Source organism: Neurospora hispaniola, assembly GCF_033458365.1.
Source record: "Neurospora hispaniola strain FGSC 10403 chromosome Unknown B0T23scaffold_2, whole genome shotgun sequence".
Lineage (NCBI taxonomy): Eukaryota > Fungi > Ascomycota > Sordariomycetes > Sordariales > Sordariaceae > Neurospora > Neurospora hispaniola.
In genome coordinates, this window is record NW_026944407.1 from 3,167,725 (window position 1) to 3,193,606 (window position 25,882).

Sequence of the window (25,882 nt, forward strand, 5' to 3'; positions counted from 1 at the left end):
GGGGGCTAGGGGGGGTTAATTGCGCCCAGACATCCATTCGGCCTTTTTCGGTGGGGCTGGTTATTGCAACGTGATGATATTCAGGGAACAACCTGGAGAGGCTGGAGGCGGGGCGGATAAAGTGACCGTGTGCCTCGATAATGTGACCGTATACTAACCAGAAGGGGCCGCCCTATACAGTATGTCAGCAAATATTAGTAAATGCCAGCCGCACCAAAATTTTGCAGCGAGCAGCATAAGTGTACATCCCTAACACACTTATAAGATTGAACACATACCTCATTACCCCCATACCTCATCATCGCTAATACCGCGCTATAATATTTATTATTATTAAAATGCCCCGCTCTATTTACCCTATTAACCCCTCAAAATTCAAGACCAACGTTATTAATCTCACTAGCAACCCCCCCGCTCCCGCCGTAATTCAAATCTCTAATAATAAGGATAATAGCGGCGAAAGTCCCTTATAACTATACTACCTTTACAAATACAAATAATTTAATTATAAGACTCTCTTTCGTAATATTAATACCGCCGCCAAAATAGAAAAATTCTATATTACATCGAATCGTAATAATAATAAGGTTAATAGTAAACCAACTTAGTATAATTTTATATATAGCGAGGGTAAAAATAAACACGCTAGCCATACCCCTAAGGGTATCCGTAATACCTTAAAATCCAATAAGAAGGGTTATAAATAGAAGGTAAAAACTATAAGATATAAGAAATTCAACGGTATTTAGAAGTTCGACTATAATTAATACTAATATAATTATAATTTAAATTTAAATACCGTAGGGTATTTACCTAATTACCGTCGGTTTGAAAAAACTCTTTAAATTATAGAAAGTATTTTTAAATATAAGAAATAGCCCAAAAATATATTTAGAGATATCGCTGCTACTTTATAAACTAATTTTCTAGAAGTTAAGGTTAGGAATTATAATATATTAAATATATTAGCTACTATTAAAATTATAAAGGCGGACGCACTTACCCTTACCTAATAATTCCTTAATTCTCTATAATTAAACCCTTAATAGGGTAATACGGGTGTCTTCAAATATTACAATGCTGGTGCATACTGTAATATTAAAGAAGAAGATGTTAGAGGAAGAAAGGCGTGGCCGAAGGCCGGCCTATACGGGAATCCCTTTATAGGAATTCCCTTATCTTATTACTAGCCCACCTTACAGGGCGGGTCTATGCGACCGGGCAGCCAAACACGTGACTAGGCACGTGCCTAGACCTGCCAGAGCCTCTAATAATAATGGGCATAACTGTAGTTATACCTAGTCTACTTTAGTTAATTAATTCTAACTATATATATAATATATCCCGTATTAAGTCCCGGTACTATAAAGAGAAGCCTATCGTCCTCGATGGGAATACCTTCACTTTCGCCTTAGTAAGTATTATAAGGGTTCTCTTTCCTCCTTTCGGTCCTTCTCATCTACGAAGCGAACTTTGCGTTGTCCGTCTATATGCGACCGAAGCGCTCCGGACTGGCGCTCGTCTAAACAGTATTTCCAGTAGTCCTCTACAACATCCCTAGTCTTTTTTAAATCCTTTATATCCTTCTAATAATTATTATAGTAACTATAACCCTTCTATTTAATATAATACTATAATTTTCCTTTGACTTATTTATACGTAGCGATCTTTTTAATTTTATATCGAGGGGCCTCGGAATCTACATTTAAACTGGGGTCGGAATCGTTTTAAGAATCTTCTACTAGTCCCGGCGGGGGAATGGTCCGGCTAAAAGGATCTTAGTCGTTAGGTACTGTAATAAAGTATACTACCGAGATAATAGGGTGTATCTTTATATTCGGAGGTAATTCGAGTTGGTAGGTAAAGCGACCGATCTTTTTAACGATTTTAAAGGGTCCCGAACGTTATTAGGAGGTTTTCCTTAAAGGACGTCCTAATAGGTAATATTTATAATTGAACTTTAAAAATACTTTATCCCCTTCTTTAAACTCCAATTATTAGTAGTTAATATTATAGCGAAGTTTAGTATTAGTAATAGTAAAATCTATAATTAATTAAATTTCTTAACGGATATAATCTCAAATAGTAAGGTTATTAGTAAATTAATATAATAGTTCAATCGCGCCGGTAGCGATATCTAGGGGTCCTAACAATTTATATCCAAATAGATACTTGTATAGTAAGGCCTTAAGGTTCTTAATAAATATACTATTCAAATTCTATTACAAAGAAGGAATGATTAGCAACCAATTATAGCCGAGGTTGTACACAAACGTGTAAAATTTAATTGTAATTTCAATTATTTAATTCTTTTATTCGGCTCCTCTATTTCCTAAAGGGTAATATATTATTGTTATAAGTAATTTAGTACCTATTGCGGATTATATACTGCGCTAATATATTAATATAAATTTATAATCGCGGTCTAAAATAATACCTATTGGGAATCCCCAGTTATATAATAGTATTATACGGATTGTAATAATACCCCATTCGATGGCCGTATAGGTTTTATAATTAAGGATTAGAAGGGATCTCTTTAATGTTTTATTGGTAATAAGTATTAAAGAATTGAAAGTACTATAATTAGGTATTTACTATAGTATATCGGTTAAGGAGATTTTTAAAAGGCTAATAATAAAATTAATAGATATAATTTTTATTGGTAATACCTTTTCGGATTGGATTGGTTAATAATTACTAATAGGCGGGTTATAATCGGTTTAGTTAAATTGGTACGCTAAGTAGTATTTTAGATATTATTTAATTAATCGGGCCTTATTAATGAAAAACATTCTTTAAAATTTATATATTATATAATTATACCTAAAGTAATACTTATTGTCGTAGGCTGCTTCTAGAACTTCTTTAATAAATTTATAAGGGATATAAAGGTTCTTAGTTCTATCTACTTATTAATTGTAAATAAGGCTATCCTTTATAAAGAAAGGATACCCGGGCTTAGAAAAAACAATATCTCCGTCCTTAGAGACTATTTTATATTCCTTTAGATATTTTATAATTTTAACGAATTTTTTATTAGAAGTGTAAACGGCCGTATAGGCTTTATAGACTTTAGGATCTATTTACGCCTTAGAGAATACGTACTATACGTTATTTAAGTAGAAGGTTCGGTCTTTAATCTAAATATTATTAAGAACGGACGTTCCGTCGGGGTTCTTATTACCGCTAATTATTTTTAAACGACTAAGGGCGTCTAATATAAAATTGAGCTTACCTAGTATATAAAAGACTTTCAACTTATACTCGGACAAATAAATTAACGTATTAATTAAGCGCCGGTTAGCTTAGTCGATTAATATTATCTATAATAATATCTATTTTATAATACCCTTAATTACCAAATAGTTAATTAATACTATAATAGGGTTTATACAGGCGTAAAACTAGGTTCGCATTTTTTTAACGGCCTATATTAAGCACGCAATTTCCAATTCCAACGGGCCGTATCTTATTTCGGCCTTTATTAGTACCTTACTCAAAAACATTATAGGCAGGACTTAATAAAATAGTATAATAGTCCTTTCTTCCTATTTATAGGGTTCTTTAATATAGAAAACTATAACGCCAAAACCTCGTTCTAGGGATCTATTAATTTATAAAAACACTAGGCAATCTAGGTCCAAATAGTACAAAATAGTACTATTATTATATACCGTATTTTACAACGCCTCAAAGGCAGTTTTTTCAGCGGGGGTTAGAGAATAATAAATTCGGGCACAATAGGCTACCCTCCGGACTAGCTTCCCTACTTTAACCTTACCTATCTTACGACCTTCAATTAGGAGCGCGACTTTCCTTACCTAAAATAGTTCTATAATCTGGGCGTAATATAGAATAAGGTAGTATAGGAATCCTATACTATTAATATATTATTTAAAAACCTTAAAATTATTAGGGAAGGCTAGGCTCTTAAACGCTTCGATACGTTCATTAATAATTAATAACCCGAGTCCGTTTACGTAGAATCCTAGTAATTCTACGCTTAGGTAGCCGAAGTACAATTTTTTAGAGAATAGAACGATATTCTTATCGGTAAACAACGTGAAAATAGCGTTTAGGTAATTAAAATAATCCTTGACTAAATTTAATACAATAATAATATCGTCGATATAAATTTTATAATAATCCTTATAATTATAAAGTAATATATTTATAAAACATTAGATGTAAACTAACGTATTTTTAAATCCCATTTATACTATAGTAGACTATTCGAAGCCCCTATAAGTAATAAGAGTAAATTAGTCCCTATACTTCTACTAAACGCTAAATTAATAAAAGAAAGAAACGGCGTTAATAACTGTAATAATTACTTTATTATATATAAATATAATAATTTCGCCCTATAAAGGCAATAGATAATTATTCGGGATAGTAAGGCTATTGAACACTCTTAGATTAATAACCGGTCTCCCTTTAGAGCCGTACTTTATTTCCTACTAAATAATAAATATAGGATAGGCAAAGGAGGTAGCGTACTTTACCCAATCTATTTTACTCTACTTATATAGTACGTTAAAAACTTTATTAATAATTATTTAATCTTTCTAATTAACTGGATATATATAAATAATAACCTTATAGTTTTGCTAACCGTCTACTAAGGGAACTTTCATCATATCCTCCTCCGGGACGTCAATAACGCCTCCTTCTTTCTAGAGTTTTAAAAATTTTTCAACTAATTTTATTAACCGTTTTAATATCTTCCTACTCCCTACGAATATATAAACTCCCTCGTCTATAATAATCTCGGGGGTTTTATTATTAATACGAATACTAAGGGTAAATTGCTTATCTAGCATCTTAGGAAGTTCGAAGGTCCCTAGAGCGGTGGCAGGCGGAACGGGCACGTTTATCTTAGTAACGTTATTCGTAGGGATAATATTATTAAAATCGATATCGAGTTTAATATTGGCTAATATAAAATATATTTAATATACGGCTTCTATTACTTAGGCGGCGGATAGGGGGGGGTCGTTCTCTATAATACTAAGTATCTAGACTACTATAGCGGTCTTATAGATGTTCGGCTAGGATATTGCGAAGTAATTATCCGTATTATATTTAATAATTATATTAATTTTCTATTTTTAGGGAATAATAATTATCTAACTTAATGTATTTTTCATTAACGCAATTTTAGGTAAGTGCGCGTTAAGGATAGTACTAATAATTATAGAGTGGGAGGAATCGAAGAGAAAGCTCCTATCCTTAAATAAACCGATATAATAAACCGGTACTATACGTTCCTCCCTTAGACGTAGGATAACCCTCTTCTCGGTTACTACCTTTCGTAAATATTGGTTAAGTAGTTTAAACACTTCGAATATCGTACTAAAATCGTCTTATAGGAGGCGAACTTTAACCTTACAATAATTAATATATATTTAGCGTAGGTAAAGGAAAGAGTTAGTAAGTAGAAGGTTAGGATCGAGTTTATTAATTACTTAACCGGCTACTATAGTCTTTAATAGGGTAGATTTACTATTAAAGTCTTTTCCTAGTAAATAAATTACAAATATAACCTATTCTGTAAATTTTATTAATTTGCTATTAACTCCTTTAATCCTTGTAGAGTATTCTATTAATATTGAATATTATAAAATTTAGAAAAATAGCCGACTAATAATAGTCTTTACTACGCCGGAGTCTATGCAAATTTCGATTCCTTCGGCTTCTAGGGTAGTTTTGGTAATAATTTAAAGATAAATAAAAGTTAAGAGTAGGCCTTTCTTTAATAATTTATTGTTTTAGGGAATTAAATTTTAAATTTTAAAGGGTATAATAATAGCCGAGTTAAGGTAGTAGGTAGTTATTAACTATTCTTTGTACCCAATATTATTTTTATTGTAATAGTTAAGATATTCGAATAAGTAATTGCGGGATAGGAAGCTCTAGGTGCACTTTCTATACTTGTAGAAATTAGTACTATTTGTAATAGTTGGAATGACTCCTATATACGAGGTCTGGGCTTAATAGTATTTAGTATAATCTATTTTGTTTTTTATATTATTGAATACTATAAGGTACTTAGAATAGGTTAATTAGCTATTGTACATATAATAAATTAAGTTATTTAAATTATAATCTTCCGAATCCTTTATAATAAAATTAACCTAATTTTTAGTTTACTCCTTAATATAATAAGTATGTTCCTTACTTAGCTTGCGAAATCGATTATAGCTATAATAATCGGGGCTACGGTTACGGTCGTAGTTTTAAGTATGATAATCGGGGGTACGGTTGTGATTATTATAGTCTGGGGTTCGATTATAGTCGCTACGGTTGTAGTTAGTATTGCGGTTGTAATTGCTGTTATAATTGTAGTTATAATCGCGGTTACTATTCTGCTGTCGGTTAGAACTACAACCACGGGTTTAGTCTTAATTGCGGCTTGATTCTTTATACGAATATCCGTCGGTACCGGAAGAGTTTAAGGGATAATACCTATTTTTAGCGACGGTAAGTAAGATGGTTTTAGTCTTTTCGATTTCTTTAAGGTAATTTTCAATATTATTAAAAGATAGGGGGGCGCATAGTACAATCTTAATATTAATATATATACTATTTTAGATTTGTACTATAATACTATGCTAATTATTACTGCTTTTAGAAAGGATTCCTATAGCCTAAGTAAAATAAAGTTGCTTTAAAACGTATATTAAAATTATATTCTCATTTTTATAAATATTGTAAAGGGTTAACTTTCTTTTATTGAACTTCTTTATTACTATAACTGAATTGGGTATAAATCTCTTTACTAAAATTTTAATAAGATTATTTAAAGATTTACGGTAGTGCTATTTCTTGGTGGAGTTTAATTAATTATACTATTATATATAAATTGCGCCCTATAGGAAGGTAGGCTATATACGAATAAGCTATCTCTCAATAGAACTAGTGTAATTGTTTTTTAATAAAGTATTAAGCTAGTTAATAAATATAGTAGTATTAATATAGATAATACTACTACCGTTCTCCACTATCCCTATATTATTAGGGTTGTTAGTAAAAAGATTAAAGGTTCCGATATCGTTATACTTAAATTTAGGTTTATTATTAGGATTATTATAAATTTAGCGAATAGTAAGGATTCGGCGAGGATTATAGATATTAAAATATTTAAAGGGAAAGTCTAGATTCTTACCCTTATTATTCTCGTCTTTAGTATTATCTCTATCGTCGTTAAGGTTGCTTAGGGCGGCCCCGACGGGACGGATATTAAAAGGAGTAGGTAGATTATTACTTCTTCTAGCTTTACTAGTAGTAAGGGGTTCTATAATAATAGGGGAAGTTCTGCTAGCCTTGCTAGTAGTATTTTGAGTAATTCGTGTAGAAGCAGTTTTACTAGTTTTATTGCGGGATAGTTCCAGATAGGCCGCAGCGTGAGCATTCCTTGCGTAGAAGTCGCAGATTTCCTATATATGCCTTATATATATATTAGCTTACTTCTCAAACATTCGGCGAAGGCTATTATTGCGGTCGCGTAACCTATTAATCTAATTTATAAAAATCTTTTTAGTAAATTCTTCGTTATTATTTACGGCCTTAGTAATACGGGGGTTATTATACGGACGGGTACGCGGGCGGGCTAACGGGCTGCCGTTACGCGAGGCGGGGTTATAGTAGCCGAGATTGTAAGGTATAAGAATATATTAGCGAACTTTAGGGTTAGTTTATATATGAGGGGGAATTTTAATATACTAGATTTCCTAATTTTTAATGAAGTTTTTAATGGCCGGCTTAGTATAGCTAGCGGGTTTGGAAGCGGTATTGCTATTAGCCGGAGGGTTGTTGAGGTTGGTAGTAGGGTAATAAATAGTAGTGATATTGGATTTGTCCGATTAGGTGTTGGGGAAATGTTTAGGTATTTTAGTAGCTCTGCCCTTTCTTTTATTAATTAGAGAGGGGTTATTTTTTCCGATAATTAATAATATAATAGCTCTTATAATTTCTTTATAGTTAGACGAAATATCGGATTTAAATCCGGTAATAATAGTAGTAAGTTCGTTAATACATTCGCCTTAAACGTAGGCATCTTTTATATAAATTGTAAATTATTCGTACATCTTAGTCTTGAATTGCCTTATATTATTATTGATATTTTTAATTATTATATTCGTATTATTTAGGCGCTTCTAGAGTTTCTTATTGGTTATACGGTCGGGGATACCGCTATAAGTGCCATCGTCTTTAAAATCGTCCTCCTAGCTGGTAGTTATAGTATTGCGGTTGTTTCGCTACGATCTACGCTTTTAAGGCGAGGTTTATTGCGGAGTAAAGTTTTTTAGGGGGTCGATTACTAAGGATTATCGCGATTTGCTAGGTAAGAAGGCGCTAACTACGGTAGAAATGACGTTGCTAACGATGCCGGTTTTTAGTTGGCTGGAGGCTATAGAGGGGCCGGCTTAGATTTGAGTAATATTACGTACCGGGGTAGAGTTATTACAAAATTAAAGTAAGGTTGAGGATTGATTACTTAAACGATTAATATTGTAGGTAGAGGGCGCAGATAGCTTGCGAGGCGAGTGATGTAAAGCTGTCTGCTCCGGGGGGTCTTTATTAGCTATGAAGTTTGGAGTAATGGTTGTTAAAAAGGTTAGTACAAGCTCGCCTGTTTATAATTACAATATTAGAAGGTAATAGGATTGGGGTAATAGTAGAGGGGATGAATAGGAATATTTGATTTCGCTAATACTATTATTACGACGAGCGATTAATGAGTTCGAAAAGCTTCTTCGTTAGTGTTATCTTTACAATAAGCGATTAATAAATTAGTAAAGAGGGGGAAGGAAAACGATAGTTATCTTTCGATGAGATAATTGTAGGTTACCCTTTGCGTTGAGGATTAAATGAAGTTCGGATTGGGGGGTGTAGAGGTTCTAGTATATTCGTTCGATGCGAATCGACGCGAGTATGATATTATAGTGTAGGAAGTGCGCGATGCTATTTTTATAACGAATAATCGTATACTTGGGAGATTGTAATTGCGGGGTCGGCGTCTTATAATAATTGATCTTACAATTAGGTTAATAAATTCGTAATAATAAGGTTAGCGAATTTACTAGAAGATGGGTATAAGGAGTATACTATTCGTTATAGATTACTATAATTATTTAATTATAGTTACTATTTGATAGGGTAATATAAGTATTTTTAAATATTATAATGTTAGTGTATATTGTAATATTAAAGAAGAAGATATTAGAGGAAGAAAGGTGTAGTTGAAGGCCGGCTTGTATGGGAATCCCTTTATGGGAATTCCCTTATCTTATCGCTAGCCTACCTTATAAGGCGGGTCTATACGACCGGGCAGCTAGGCACGTGACTGGGCACGTACCTAGACCTGCCAGAGCCTTTAATAGTAATGGGTATAACTGTAGTTATATCCAGTCTACTCTAGTCAATTGATTCTAACTATATATACAATACATCCCGCATCAACCCTATAATATTTATAAAGTTTTATCGCAAAGGTAATAGTAATGAATTTAGCGCGCCGGATAATAATAAAAATAAAGGAAGTAAGAAGGGTAAATTCCTTACGTATAATAATAACCGCCTAATCGATTGTATATTTTAAACGTACAATTAGTACGTTAATTAATAAAGGAAGAACCTAAAAATATAATCTTTAAACTATATTTATAAAATAAACCGGTTCGATATACCTCTATTGTAGATTTGCGGTATTACTTATATATACACTATATTTAATATCGGGTATTATTTATTAAGTAACGAGAAGGAGGAGTCCTTTTATTAAGTTTTATGTATCTTCGAAAAATTATTTACCGATAAGAATATTGCTAGACTGAATGTAATAATATCGAATTATAATCGTATATTTAAGAGAGCCGCCCGCGCTGTCTTTGACCATAATACTTAATATTAAATTTGCCTATAGTATATTATAAAAAATATTACCTTCAATGTTAAAAAAAAATAAATTGGTACACTAAATAGTATAGCGTTCGGTAATTAAGGTAATAACGGTAGTCATCTCTATAATAACAATAAGGACTACAACCACTATAGGGATAATAGGGTTAATAAAGTCAATAGCAATTTTATTAACTCTACTAATAATAATAATTAAATTTACATTATTGGAATAAAGTTATTTACAATAAAAGACTTTATTAATACTTTAATAAGGTTACTAGAAATATATTAATTCATCAATTTAATGGACGAGCCCTGCTTAACTCTAGAAAATTGTAATTTAATAATACTAATAGTATTCTCTCTATGTAGATGGCCGTAGTTTATTCTAATTCAAACGAACAATTCTAGGACCGTTAACGAACTTTAATAGTAGAATTCCCTAATTAAAAGCGTAAGTTTATTCCCCCTACCGTCTTTATTAACTTTACTAACCCGGCCCTTACAATACTAATTGAATATTTATTAAAAACTTACTTACCTATTACCCAAGAATTCGCAACCTTCTATATTAAGTAGCATTGCAACTTCGGCATTCAAATTATATTGCAGATAGAAGGCGCTTACAATATACTTAAATAATTACTAAAAAATCGCTTTATTAATTTAGCTACCTTACTTAGTACTATTAAAAGGAATCTAAATCGGTTGAAAGAACGGTTTATTACAATATACACTAAATAGACTTCTAAAAATATATAGCGGTATAATACCAATGTACTACAGTAGTTGTAGTATCTAGTAAGCTTTACTACCTTCGAATTAATTATAGAATAAATTAAGCTAGCGGAGAAATAAATTAAAAATAATCTACCCTTTTACTAACTAAAATATATTAATCGATTTCGAACGCAATATAATCTCCCTTATTAATATAAAATTCGTTATCTATTCTTAGCGGGGCCCGACATAATCCTCGTCGTACTTTATATTAATTTATATTAGTAATTCAAACCTAATACTATAAATCCTCCTTCTCCGATTATTAATTAATAAAAGCATACTAAATTAACTGGTAATAATTACTATTAGTGGCGTTTTTAAAATTTATAAACGAAAATAACCCTAATAAAATAATAATACAATGTAATACTCCGATAATTAATGGACCGTAGCCTATACTACAAAGTACCTACCCCGAATCTCTACCGTAAAGTAGCGGTACTCGAAGGGATATAAATATACAATATAATCTAATTTACAATACGCCTACTCGCCAGCCTCCTCCTAAGAAACCGAGGCTTACAATAATGTAAATTAACTAATAGTAAAAGGCATAAATCGCGAATCTTATAAGTATAATTAATATACTAGTAACGATTAATACGAGCCAATCACCCCCTAGTATTATACTAGTAGTACTAATAATGGCACTGTGAAGGCACGTAACGGGCGAGGCAGGGCTGCAGCGTTGTTGACGTTCAATATAGAATTTACGACTAAAGAGTAGAATAAAAGGAAAGAGTTGTGCGTGCAGCTGGGTTGGAAGATATGCCTCCAAACCTAGTGCGCCTGGACCACTCTCCTTATCTAATCTACAACTAATTAGAATACTTACATTGTAACGATCGTACAATGTAGTTAGGTCTCTGGGTATAGGTATGGGTTAGCTAGACTGGGCTATAATATTACCCCTCCCTTTATCGAGGATTTTGCCCTTAAAATCGAAAGAGGAAAAGAAAAGAAAGAAAAGGGGAAAAAAATTGTGACTCTGACGTGGTTCGAACCTGTGGTCTTCTCTTTACGATCGCTTCCTAAGCAGAGGAGGGGTAGTAGTACATTGGTCCTAGTAGAACGGAAGCGGCATTGGGTAGTCTATAATAGCTTCGTAGGGTAATATGCCAATGCTCTTATAGGGAAGAGAGGCTTATATAGTATTAAGGGCGGGGAGTACTTCTAATTAATTATTTTAATTGTAGTTAACGAATAGTCGGAGGCGTTAGTCGATATATTAATTTATAATTTCCGCTTGTCCTGCGGTCTGGGAGTGTCCTAAAGAGGATAGCTTCTATTTAATACCTAGAATCTTTAATATCTCGTTAGTAAAAGAGGATATAAATTATAGACCACAGTCGCTAACCACTTCCTCCAAGTACCTATATACTCTCTATAGCCCGTAGTAATAGAGGTAAGCCGCCTGTTTAGCTGTTATAATATTTTTATATAGAATATACTACGAAGCCTTAGATAATCGGTCTACTATTACTATTATATTATTATAACCCCTCTTATCCTTCGGTATATTCTTGAAATTAATAATAATTCGTTACTATAAGCGGTTGGGCACCCCTAAGGGGTATAGTAGTCTAGGGGTCTTATCGCGTAGGACCTTTAAAATTTTATAAGTCTAATAATTATTAATAAAACGATTAATATTACTAGATATACCGGCCTACTAATATTATTAAAATATAAATTGGCGGGTTTTATTTCGACTAGGGTATTCGGTAATAAGACGCACATATACTTTATAGATGAGAGTGCGGCGGAGGTCTCCTTCGGAGACTACAAACTAATTAGCTTTCTTAAATAGGAGGCCGTCTAATCGAAGGGTGAATTCGGGGTCGTTATTCCTAGCCTTTGTACAATATACCGCTAATATAAGGTCCTCTCAATTAGCTTTTAGAAGTATATCCACTAATTCTATTCCCGAAAGGGGAGGGGGTTCCTATTCGTTATCTAATAAATAGAGTTCGGCTAATAATATTTATATATTGGCGGTAGACATTTCGCCTTTATCCCCTATGTACGAGTATACTTCCCGGCTATTTTAGCGAAAGAGATGCAAGGTTCTTTGATCTTCCTTTTTATCTTTAATAGTACGGAGATCTTCTAACTTCCGGGAAAGGGCGTCGGCCGCGACGTTTTCTTTATTAGGGCGGTAGGTAAGCTTAAAGGTATATTAGGATATGGATTCGGCCTAGCCGGCTTGTTGGGAATTAAGGAGTCGCTTAGTCGAGAAGTATTTTAAGGCTTAGTAATTGGTTACAATTAGAAAGGGGTAGACTCTTATCAGTTTAGCGCGCTATGTTTTGAGAGCCTTTATTATTATTAATAGTTCTTTATTATTGTCACGGCACGTAGACTGGGCAAGTGGCTGGCACTGCTAATCTAACGAATATAATAAATAATTAACTATGGGGAGTAAAAGAGAAGAAGAGAAGTGCTGCTCTAGCTAGCACAACTAAATATAGGAAGGAAGTAGGTCCTAAGAAGGGATGTACCCAATTAGATAATACGGGTAGATGCGATAAGGATGCGCCCAACTAGAAGGCTTAGATAGGAGCACGGACCACGGGAGTAGTCTTAGCAACCAATCTGGCTCAGCTATAACATTACCCCCCCGGCGGAAGAAAGACTCAGACCCAAAGTCGATGAATAACTACTAGAAATCTATTAATCTACGTAACTATTAAAGTACTTGTAGAGCCTTAACCCAATTCCATATCCCTAGGACCCATTAGTCTAAGTCGCAACCCTATCTAGCTAATCTATCGCTGTAATATATGCGTTCCAGTTTGCGCTCAAAGTTATCTAATGAATAAGAAGCGCGAAAATTGTAATTTAAGACTAAAATATCGTTATTATTATTATTATCACTATTATTATTAAGAACTATAATAGTATAAAACTAAGTATGTAAAGAAGAAGATAAAGTTTTAGTAGCCGGTGCCGTAGTGCTGGGAACGGGAGGCAGAGCCTTATAGGGGGCTATATAACTAAACTTAATAGAATTTAACGCTCCCTAAATAATATCGATATCTATAGCATCCTTATTTTTATAATTATAGCTACTATATTTACTAGAGAAGTAAATAGAACCGAAAATCTCCTTCAATTTATCGATGTAATCCACATAAGTAATTGATTAGGGACGAATCTATAGAGCGTACTTATATATCTTTTTATTAAGAGTCTAACGAAGGAGAAAGATCTTTGCGGATTTAAATTAAAAATTAGTTTGAACTTTATAAAGGAAATGTTTAAATTTGGTAATAAAGATACTAAAGGTGTCGTCGCCCTATTGGAGAGCGTATAAGGCGGCTTTAGCTTGCTAAATTTTATTAGGATTATTATAAATATAGACTAATTAATTAAAAAGGACTTGGGGGTCGAAGATACTATTCTCGGAAAATTAAATTAATTATAGTATAATTAAAGCTTAAATCTTTCTTTCGAACCGGGAATAGACGTAAAAGAATTGTGCTTTAATATTATTAATAGCTTTGCTATCGAACTTAAACTTTACCTTAATTATAAGTAATTAAATTTTAAAAGAGAAATTGATTCTAGTAAATTTATTAGTATTAGGTAATTTTACTTTGGGAGTGGGATTCTTACTAATAGTTTTAATTAAAAGAGAAAGTTTTTCGTTTAAGAGATTAAAGTTATTACGTAAAGTGCGAATTTCATTATTGTGATTCTAAAGTATTTACTCCGGGGAGATTTGGTCGGTTATAATAATGATTTTTAAGAGCGATAGGTCGATGAAGGGTCGTTGCGTAAATAGGTGCGAGATAATTATAATTAATTAAATAAGAAGGTGAGAATTATTGAATTAAAGAAGAAAATAAATAGGTGCCTTCGAATGGGGGTAGGTTAAGTTGCTTAATATTAAAGGCGGTGAAGCGAATGAAATTAGTAAATATTGAATATAATTTAAGGAGATTATAAAAGTGAATAGTTGAGATAATTGTCAATCTAATTAAATAGTTGATAATATAATTTAATAGGGTATAAAAATAGAAAAATAAAAAATCCGGGTTCTAGACCGCTCCGTTAGCGTAGTAAACCTTAAAATTACGTATAATCCTCCGCTTTTAATTATAAACCTATTAGTATTCCAATAATATCGTTTATGTAATACCTTACGTGTTTCGTATTAGGGCTAACCCAATCGGGCAGCGGGCGCTTCGTTTAATTGCGTATAGAAATTGGGTTCCGTCGGTCGGATAAAGGTTAATATAATACGGCTTTACTCTAAGCGGTACCAATTAAAAAGAGAGAGAGATTACAATCGCTAATTGGCTAAGCGTACTCGACTAATTAGAGAAGGGATAGTTAATTAAGTATTACGGTACGTAGATTGGGTAAGTGGCTGGCACTATTAATTTAACGAATGTAATAAATAATTAACTATAGGGAGTAAAAGAGAAGAAGAGAAGTGCTGCTCTAACTAGTACGATTAAATATAGGAAGGAAGTAGGTCCTAAGAAGGGATGTACCTAATTAAATAATACGGGTGGATGCGATAAGGATGCGCCCAACCAGAAGGCTCAGATAGGAGCACGGACCACGGGAGTAGTCTTGGCAACTAGTCTAGCTCAGCTATAACAATTATAGATAGTATAATTTATTTCTACTAGAAGTATAGTTTCCGAGTAGAAGGCTACCGGGTGCTAGTTATTATCTTCGGGTTGTTATTGTAATATAATACTAGTATAGACCCTGTTAGACGAATTAGTTTCAATGCGGGTAGGCTTTTTGTAGTAAAAGTGAGTAAGGACGGGGGCTTTTAGGAGGCGGTCCTTCAGTTCATTGAAGGAGGTCTGGCACTCTTCGGTTTACCGGAAGGGTGTATCCTTCTTTGTAAGGTTGGTTAGCGGACGTGCTACTCTTCTAAATTCCTTTACGAATTTTCTATAAAAGTTATAGAAATTAATAAAGGATTAAACTCCTTTTACATTCGTAGGTTCCTTTTAATTGCAAATAATAGAAATTTTATCCGGGTTGATAAAAACGCCGTTTGTAGAAACAATAAACTTAAGGAATTTAGTAGAAGTAATATGGAATTTACATTTCTTAATATTAGTTTATAGATTAGTATTTCGGAATCTTTCTAATATTTTTCTAATATATATCTCGTATTCCTCTTTGGTCTCGGAGAAAATAAGGATATTATTGATATATACGTTGTAAAAATTATTAAAATACTCTATTAAGATTTTATTAATAAACTATTAGAACGTAGTGGACTTATTTATTAATCCGAAGGGAAGGACTTTATATTTATATACGCTATAGCGTGTACGAAAAGTAGTAAGGTCCTTATTATTAGGAAATATACGAATATAATAGAATACCTAACGAATATCGATCTTAGTAAAGATCTTTGCTTTGGCGAGACGGGTAATAGTTTCGTTAATAAGGGGTAGTAGATATTGGTCTTTTCGTAATAAGGCGTTGAATTTACAATAATTTACGCAAAATCTCAATCCTCTATTAGCCTTAGGTATAAAGAGGACCGGGGTAGTCTATAGTATTATATTTAGTTCGATAAATCCTTTATCTAAATTCTCTATAATATAATTTTAATAAACTTCTAACTCTTTTAGAGATATTTTATAAAGGGGGCTGTAGCAGAGATCTTCCGGTCGAGCTCCTTTATTTAAGGGAATGTAGTAATCGATATTTAATTAGAATTCGGGGAGGGTATTTAATTTAATTTTATTAAAGACTTCTAGAAAATTATAATACTAGTTAGGGACTTCTTTAAGAATCTTTTACTATAATTCTATTTTATCTATTTCTAATAAATCTCTATAAATATTATATTTATCTTCGATAAATTAACTTAATTTATATAAATTAGTAATGCCGAGATGCCTTTCCTTTACTATTTTGTAGAATAGTTTAGCGTTAATAAATGTAAAATTTGTAGATTGTTCTTTAATTTATCCCTAATTGTATTTTAATTAATAGCGACCGTATATATTATATAAGGGGTAAGGATTTTAGGTAAGTACTAGCTTCGTTTTTTAAAGTAGGGTAAATATAAATTCTTCGGTCTTAATAGGAATATTATTATTTTATTCGAATAATTAGTAGTTTATTTTATTAAAATAATATTCAGTTATATTGGGGGACGAGGATCTATTGGAACGTTTTTAGATAATAGAGAGGGGTTATTAAGAAGGGGTAGGGTCGGGGGTTTCCTAATCCGGTTTATATTCTTTCTTTAATTTATCGATTCTATTAAATATTAATTTATAGTTATTACGGCCGTCTTGGCGCTATTTGTCTTCTTTTTCTAATAAAGCCTCTCGGATTTTAATGTCCTTTTAAAAATCTAAGTGCTTTATTAGCGTAGAATTTTTGCTAAGTTCGAGGTCTCGGGATTAATTTATTTTCTAATTGAGTAGAAAGAGTAGTTTAGAACGGGCCGGATTAATAAAGATATTATTTTTTACTAATTATATATTATTGATAATTATGTTGCGCTTTAGATTCGGTAAAATAATAATCTATTAATCTTTAACTTTAAAGTTCTAGATCTTAATGTGTCCTTTTAGCGCGATATTGACGGAGTCGGGCTGGGCTTTTTTATAAAGAATAATAAACCCGGGGTTGAAATTGTTATAGAAAGGTAGTTTTAATAGTTTCCGCAGTTTGCGAACGAAAAATAAATTTATAATAATATTAGTATTAGCTCTAGTATTAATAAGGGTATTAGAAGTAGTAATAGTAATTCTATTAAGTATTATACTATATATTATAAAAAAGGAAGATTTTCCTCCTAAGTATTTGCAGAGATTAAAGTCTGGATATTAAATATTAAGGATATCCGTTGTAACTTTGCCCTAGGGGGAGATTTAGCCTAGGGTATTTAATTTCCTTAAATAGATCCCGAGGCGGCGTTCTTATTATTAGAAGGGGTAGATTCGTTATTAGACGACGGGGTATTAAGTAAATCTTTAATATTAGAAGAATCCTTTCTCTAAATAACGTTAGTAATAGAATTTAAATAGGTATTAAAATATTTAACGAATTTCTCCTTATAAGGATACTTGCTATTTATATATCCCTTTTTATAGTAATTAAAGTAACGGCTTTCCTTAGCCAACTCCCTCATTTCCTTAGGAGTAGGGTGTTCGAATACCGGGGTTTTTATTACGGGCTTAGGGGCGGAGGTAATTTCCTTCGAATCCTTATTATAATAAAAGTTTTACTTTTTATTATACTAATAATTCTTTTGGGCGTTTATTTTATTGCTTTTATCGAGCGAATTAAGAAGGAGGATATAATTATTAAACTATTTAGAAGGGTTTAAATAAATAGATTCGGCTGTTTAGCGAAGTTTTTTAGTAATTTTACAATGAAGGTCGCTCTTCTATTAGTCGCGAAGGCGGCGGTACTAGCTAATTAGATATTGAAAGGTGTTTTTAAAAATCTAGAAACGCTTATCGTATTTCATTTCTAAATTATTAAATTCGGTGAAGGCTTTCTTATAGGCATTATAGTTATAATATTCCTCCTATAAATACTTTAATAAATCGTTAGAAGTAGTTAAACGGTCAGGGTAGTCAATATTTAAATAAGGGAGTAGGGTTTAGGTAGCTTTATTTGCTAAATAATTAATAATATAGCTAAATTTCTAACGGTTATTATTGAAATAGTCGGTATTAACCTCGAATTTGGTTTTAATTTGGTAATACTAAATGTTGAAGGTTATTTTATCCTCCTTATTATTATTGTAGAATTTTTTAGTACTTTCCTTTTTAGTAGAACGCTTGCTATTAGTAGAGCGAATTATAGAAGTAACTATAATAGTTAGTGTACTAGAGCGAAAACGATAATTGTAAAGGGGATTAGGTAAATTACTATTCTTAGAGCTCTTTAAAGCCGCGGATTTATTAGAATCTCTATTGGAATTATTGGGGTTATTACCTCCGGCGACCTTATTAATTATATTTAAAATTATTTTTAGGGATATTAATAAGTATTTATTCTCCTTTTTGAATCGCTGGTTTTCCGCGAGGGCTTATTGAAAGCCTGTATTAGAAGTATGGAAGTTGGTATTTAGGAGATTAGAGTTTCCGTTGGCGATTTTATAGGATAAGGTAGCTATAACCGAACCGAAGCGGTTAACTTAATTTTTAAGGATATAGAGATCCTTATTAGTATAATTAAATATATTAGTAAAGTTATTGAATTATTTAATAGCGCTTATAAGGGAGGCAATCCGGACATATATCTCTATAAATATAATTTCCGGGGATATTTAGACTAAAGTAATAAATTAGTTGTAAATTATTAGTCTGTCGAAGGATTTAACTTTGGGATTACCCTTTCCTTCGGAAATTATAGGAGTAAATAGTATAAAGGCGTTTCTATTATAGTATATATAATCGAACAATCCTTAAAGGCGTTCCTTTAAATTACGTATTAGCATTTCCTTATTAAGAAAGTAGTATATACAATGGATAATAGGTTAGATATATTTAAAATAATATTTATAAAATTCTTTGGGAGCGAGGTTTAATAAATTGAGTTCCTCGATTTCATTGTTTTTATTATTATTATAGTTAATTATATAGGAGGCGGTACTTTAAAAATTAGAACCAATAAAATTATTAGGGTCGAGGGATTTGCATCGGACTTTAGAAGGGGGGAGTTTACCCGCCTTAAAAGCGTACTTTCTTAGGGTATTAGGGTTAAAATAAATATAGCGCTATTGTACGGCCTCAGTATTATTACGAATTATCGTAGTAGCGGTTAATTTCTTTATAATTATTAACCTAGTTGTTAATCCGTTTAATTCTCTTCTTCGGAGTTTCCTTTTTATAAAGGGTAATAGGGGGATTATAATACGCTACGCGTCGAATTTTTTCTACTTTTCCCCAATCGTTAATTTTAATTACTATATTACTACGCTATAACCTTTCTTCTTCAAGTAGGATATTTAATACCGTCCCTAGTAAAGAGATAAATTATAAATAGTATAAAGGTATGTAACAGGCGAGGTAGGGCTGTAATGTTATTAATGTTTAATATAGAATTTACGACTAAAGAGTAGAATAAAAGGAAAGAGTTATACGTGCAGCTGGGTTGGAAGATATGCCTCCAAACCCAGTGCGCTTAGATTATTCTCCTTATCTAATCTATAACTAATTAGAATACTTGTATTGTAGTGATCGTGTAGTGTAGCCAGGTCTCTGGGTATGGGCATGGGTCAGCTGGACTGGGCCATAACAGGCACTGCTAGTAGTAATAGTAGTAGCCTCACAAACGGTAGTCTTACGTACATAGGGTAATAATGAACCGCTAGTGCCCTTACAGAGCCGTATAGCGTAATATAGGGAATGGGTTATATAATTCTAGATTATTACGTATAATAATAAAAGATTGGATTTCTGTACGATTCTAACTGTCTCGTTTATACGTAAGTCTAACTTCTGTAGGCTGTACCAGATGTGCAAATGTATATTGATGTTGCTCATTGTAAAATTTTAGTGCGGCTGGCATTTACTGACATCTTCTGCACTATGTGGGGCGGCCCCTTCTGGTTAGTATACGGTCACATTATCGAGGCACACGGTCACTTTATCCGCCCCGGCTGGAGGAGGCTGGAATTGAAACAAACCTGCCCAGCTGGGAGGGATCTGGGAGATCATGTCGATTCGCCGTGCCGGGGTTTTCGTCTTTGAACGTTTGGTGCCCGTGATGACTGGCTCAGTTGGCGCTGCTCACGAGAGGAAGGAAAAAACTTTGAACAGCCAATGATTATGTTGTGGCCAGGTTGCCGTTTCGAGACTTCTGGAAGCCGGAAAAGTGTTCGTTGGGGGAAAAAAACAATAGGAAAAGGGGGTGGTGTACAATCATTACGTAGCCGTCAAAGTGAACGATCCAGTTGGGACGGCTTGTTCCCACATGCACGCTCTGTCCCCTCAAGCCACTGCACATCGTATCGAGCATCGCATATAGCCGGCGCAACATGTTCAAAGACAAAGCTTATGACGCTGGCTTGATCCCATCAATCAAACAATGATCCAAACGGCGAGTACGTATTTGTACGGTAGCCATGCGCCGGATGGCGAGAACACAAGAGAAGAGAAGAGGTTGTGGACTGTTGCCCAGTAGTGGCATGTCACTAGTAGCGATGGTACAGTGCAGGTGGTGAATGAAACCTAGGCGGTGAAGCGACCTCGCTCTACCTTTCCCAACATTCGGGCCCAAGGCTGTTGCGCGAGGACGGCGTGTTGAAATATCGTTGGTGGTTGAAGCAAAAGATATGGATCGGTGCACTCAGCGTAGCCCGAATCGAGCATAGTAATGTCTCTTAAATCTCCAGTGTCTTGGGCGAACCGTCGTCAATGGAAGTGGTAAAATGTTCCATCATGAAGAAAAAAGGGGGTCGTCGTGCAGCGCGAAAGAAGCGACGCCCGGATTGGATCGTCTTGGGGAAAGACACAAAAGCGGGTGTGGCCCGTGTTACTGGCACTGCATCGTCCAACCCAGTGAGAGAGGTCCCCTGGTCCTTCCCAATTTTTTTTGGAAGTTTTTATTATTTCCCATACCTACCTGCCTACCTATCAAGAGGGCAACCCGGACACCCACTCCGCCTCGGTCCTCATCTCGAGCAAGCAACAAGTGACGGAGAAGTACCGATCTCCCTCCGGTCAGGATCTTGGACTTTTTTGTTGCTCAATTCAACATTGTCTAACGATTCTTCTTCCCCCTCCCCCCCCCCTTCCCCCCTCATTCTTTTGAAAGGTACATCAACCGTACCTCGAGGTAGCAGCTTCATTGCAGCCGCCAACCGAAACTTCAGTTTGTTCCACCACCTTTCCAGTTCCTTGGGACTTGTTGCACTCTGGTTATTCTTTGCAATAATCGGATCTTGTGCAACCAAACTGAAAGGCGGGAAGAGAGATTCTCCAGCACGAGTTTCTCAAACTCCCCGTTTCTGCTGTGAGGCCAGTGCGCACGACGCAAGGTTCGCGTGACGGCTTTCACAAGCGGAGCGCAGCACCGGTTCTGTCGAGCGGTCTCGGTACCCGCGACAATTGATCGCAACCTGTGATGTAAGTTTGACCCTTTCGCGCCGCAATCCTTCCTTCAGCACTATCACCATAATCCTCGGCAAAAGAACGTGGCGCTTTTCATGTTCGGCAACCTGCGGATGGCCTAGTTCGCTCCTCCGGGTGGCACGCGCTGCTGCTGACCGCCAACTCGGGCTTATTATAACTGAACCATCTGTGCCTCGCGCGCGTCGTCTCGTCTCGATTATGATTACTGACGCTTGCTTTGTCCCAGATTCCATATCTACTGCGCTCTCGACCCTGCTCAATGTCGGTCGGATCTCGGTGATCAGTCCCAATTCCCCCCTACACATCTGCCAACATGATCGCCTCGAGCCTTCTCCCCTCGCGCTTTCGAGGGGAGCAGCCGGCCGCCCAGGCCGCCACACCTTCGTGGATAAACAAAAAGGTCACCCCTCCGCTCCAGAAATTGTCCAAGATCACCTCGTCCAACCCAATTCACACCATTGTTCTCGTCGCTCTGCTCGCCAGCTCCTCCTATATCGGCCTCCTGCAAAACAGCCTCTTCAATGTCACCCGAAGCGTCAGAAAGGCCGAATGGGAGTCGCTCCAGGCGGGCAGTAGGATGCTTCGCGCCGGTGCCAATACGGAGTGGAACTGGCAAAATCACGACCCCGAAGCTCCCGTTCCTGCGAATGCCAACCACCTCGCTCTTCTCACCCTCGTCTTCCCCGATACCGCCGAGTCCGGTCCCGTTGTCGCGCAGACGAACACCGTTCCCATCCCCAGCAACCTCTCGATCACGCCTCTGCCCTCGACCGCCATCTCCTTCACCTACTCCCAAGACAGCGCGCTCGCCTTCTCTCTCCCGTACAGCCAAGCTCCCGAGTTCTTGGCAAACGCCCAGGAGATCCCGAATGCCGTGTCCTCGCAGGAGACCATTGAGACCGAGCGCGGCCACGAGAAGAAGATGTGGATCATGAAGGCCGCCCGTGTCCAGACTCGCAGCAGCATCGTAAAGTGGGTACAGAACGCCTGGGTCGAATTCACCGATCTCCTCCGAAACGCCGAGACTCTTGATATCATCATCATGGCTCTGGGCTACATCTCGATGCACCTTACCTTCGTTTCGCTGTTTCTCTCGATGCGCCGCATGGGATCCAACTTCTGGCTTGCTACCAGCGTCATCTTCTCGTCCATCTTCGCGTTCCTTTTTGGTCTCCTTGTTACCACCAAGCTCGGAGTTCCCATTACCATGGTTTTGCTTTCGGAGGGTCTGCCCTTCTTGGTCGTTACCATTGGTTTTGAGAAGAACATTGTCCTGACCCGCGCTGTTTTGTCGCATGCCATTGACCACCGCCGTCCGACCGAAAAGTCTGGCAAGCCTTCCAAGCAGGCTGATTCGGCCCACAGCATCCAGTCCGCTATTCAGCTTGCGATCAAGGAGAAGGGCTTTGACATTGTCAAGGACTACGCCATTGAGGCCGGCATTCTGGTCTTGGGCGCTGCTTCTGGCGTCCAGGGCGGCCTGCAGCAGTTCTGCTTCCTTGCCGCGTGGATCCTCTTCTTCGACTGCATCCTGCTCTTCTCCTTCTACACTGCCATCCTCTGCATCAAGCTCGAAATCAACCGCATCAAGCGCCACGTTCAGATGCGCAAGGCTTTGGAGGAGGATGGCGTCAGCCGTCGCGTTGCTGAGAAAGTTGCCCAAAGCAACGACTGGCCCCGCGCTGATGGCAAGGACCAGCCTGGAACCACCATCTTTGGTCGTCAGCTCAAGAGCACTCACATCCCCAAGTTCAAGGTTATGATGGTTACCGGCTTTGTTCTGATCAACGTCCTCAACCTCTGCACCATTCCCTTCCGCAGTGCCAACTCCATCTCCAGCATCTCTTCGTGGGCTCGTGGTCTTGGCGGTGTCGTGACGCCTCCTCCGGTTGACCCTTTCAAGGTTGCGTCCAACGGTTTGGATATCATTCTCGAGGCCGCCCGCGCCGATGGCAGGGAGACTATCGTGACCGTCCTTACTCCTATTCGTTACGAGCTTGAGTATCCTTCTATCCACTATGATCTCCCTCAGAAGTCGGCCGAAGTTGAGGGTGGCGATTACGCCAACCTTGGTGGCTATGGAGGCCGCATGGTCGGCAGCATTCTCAAGAGCTTGGAAGACCCTATTCTGTCCAAGTGGATCGTGGTCGCCCTCGCTCTCAGTGTTGCGCTCAACGGCTATCTCTTCAACGCTGCCCGCTGGGGCATCAAGGACCCCAACGTTCCGGATCACCCCATCAACCCCAAGGAGCTGGATGAGGCACAAAAGTTCAACGATACCGCATCTGCCACCCTTCCCCTAGGAGAGTACATGAAGCCAACTGCTCCCTCGAGCCCCGTTGCTCCTCTTACCCCGTCCAGCACAGATGACGAAAATGATGCTCAGGCCAAGGAGAACCGCGCTGTTACCCTTGCAGCCCAACGCGCTACTACTATCCGTTCCCAGGGGGAGCTCGATAAGATGCTCGCCGAGAAGCGTACTCATGAGCTCAACGATGAGGAGATCGTCCATCTCTCCCTGAAGGGCAAGATCCCCGGTTATGCTCTCGAGAAGACGCTCAAGGATTTCACTCGTGCTGTCAAGGTTCGCCGCTCGATCATCTCTCGCACCAAGGCCACCACCGAGTTGACCAACATCCTCGACCGCTCCAAACTTCCCTACCAGAACTACAACTGGGCTCAGGTCCACGGTGCTTGCTGCGAGAACGTCATCGGCTATATGCCTCTCCCTGTTGGTGTTGCCGGCCCCCTTGTTATCGATGGACAGAGCTTTTTCGTCCCTATGGCTACCACTGAGGGCGTTCTGGTCGCTTCCACCAGCAGAGGCTGCAAGGCCATCAACTCTGGCGGTGGTGCTGTTACTGTTCTGACTGCTGATGGTATGACTCGTGGCCCTTGCGTTCAGTTCGAGACTCTTGAAAGAGCTGGTGCTGCCAAGCTTTGGCTCGATTCCGAGAAGGGACAGTCTATCATGAAGAAGGCTTTCAATTCGACATCTCGCTTCGCTCGTCTGGAGACCATGAAGACTGCTATGGCGGGTACCAACCTTTACATCCGCTTCAAGACTACTACTGGTGATGCGATGGGTATGAACATGATTTCCAAGGGTGTCGAGCATGCCCTTAGCGTCATGTACAACGAGGGTTTTGAGGATATGAACATTGTCTCCCTCAGTGGCAACTACTGCACGGATAAGAAGGCTGCTGCGATCAACTGGATCGACGGACGCGGCAAGAGCGTTGTCGCCGAGGCCATCATTCCTGCCGACGTCGTCAAGAATGTGCTCAAGACCGACGTCGATACCCTTGTGGAGCTTAACGTCAACAAAAATCTGATTGGTTCCGCTATGGCTGGCTCCATGGGTGGCTTCAATGCCCATGCGGCCAACATTGTCGCGGCTATCTTCCTTGCTACTGGCCAAGATCCCGCCCAGGTGGTTGAAAGTGCCAACTGCATCACCCTTATGAGAAAGTGAGTATCAATTCCCCTAGATAAGTTGGAGATACATGACTAACACATTCATAGCCTGCGTGGAAACCTCCAGATCTCCGTCTCGATGCCTTCCATTGAAGTCGGCACCCTTGGCGGTGGCACCATCCTCGAGCCCCAGTCGGCCATGCTCGACATGCTCGGTGTCCGCGGCCCTCATCCTACCAACCCTGGGGAGAACGCCAGGCGTCTGGCTCGCATTGTCGCCGCAGCCGTCCTGGCCGGCGAGTTGTCTTTGTGCAGTGCTCTTGCCGCCGGCCACTTGGTTAAGGCGCACATGGCTCACAACCGTTCCGCCCCTCCCACCCGCACCAGCACGCCGGCACCTGCTGCCGCTGCTGGTCTCACGATGACGAGCTCCAACCCCAACGCTGCTGCGGTCGAGCGTTCGCGTCGCTGATGAATGAATCGGTCATGACGAACATGGATCGAGACGATCTAACCTGGACATTTGCGCCTGAATGTTCAAGATGATTTTTGTTGTACATATATAAATATACTTATACCTATACATTATGTTAGATAGGGGATGGGGATGAAAAGTAGCATAACGTAGAGCGGGACATTCTTTTTTCGTACTACGTTTGTTTTACCTGGGATGAGAAAAAACTGCT

The 25,882-nt window shown here is 37.2% G+C and overlaps 1 protein-coding gene across 1 annotated transcript; it reads left to right on the forward strand.

Moving 5' to 3' along the window:
• Positions 1 to 22,092: 22,092 nt before the first annotated feature.
• Positions 22,093 to 25,668, forward strand: B0T23DRAFT_393743 (3-hydroxy-3-methylglutaryl-coenzyme A reductase; the record flags this gene model as incomplete). The annotated part of the gene is made up of 2 exons (XM_062838094.1): positions 22,093 to 25,250; positions 25,305 to 25,668. 2 exons carry the CDS (start codon positions 22,093 to 22,095, stop codon positions 25,666 to 25,668), a joined length of 3,522 nt encoding a protein of 1,173 aa, XP_062695766.1.
• Between the last annotated feature and the right edge of the window lie 214 nt (positions 25,669 to 25,882).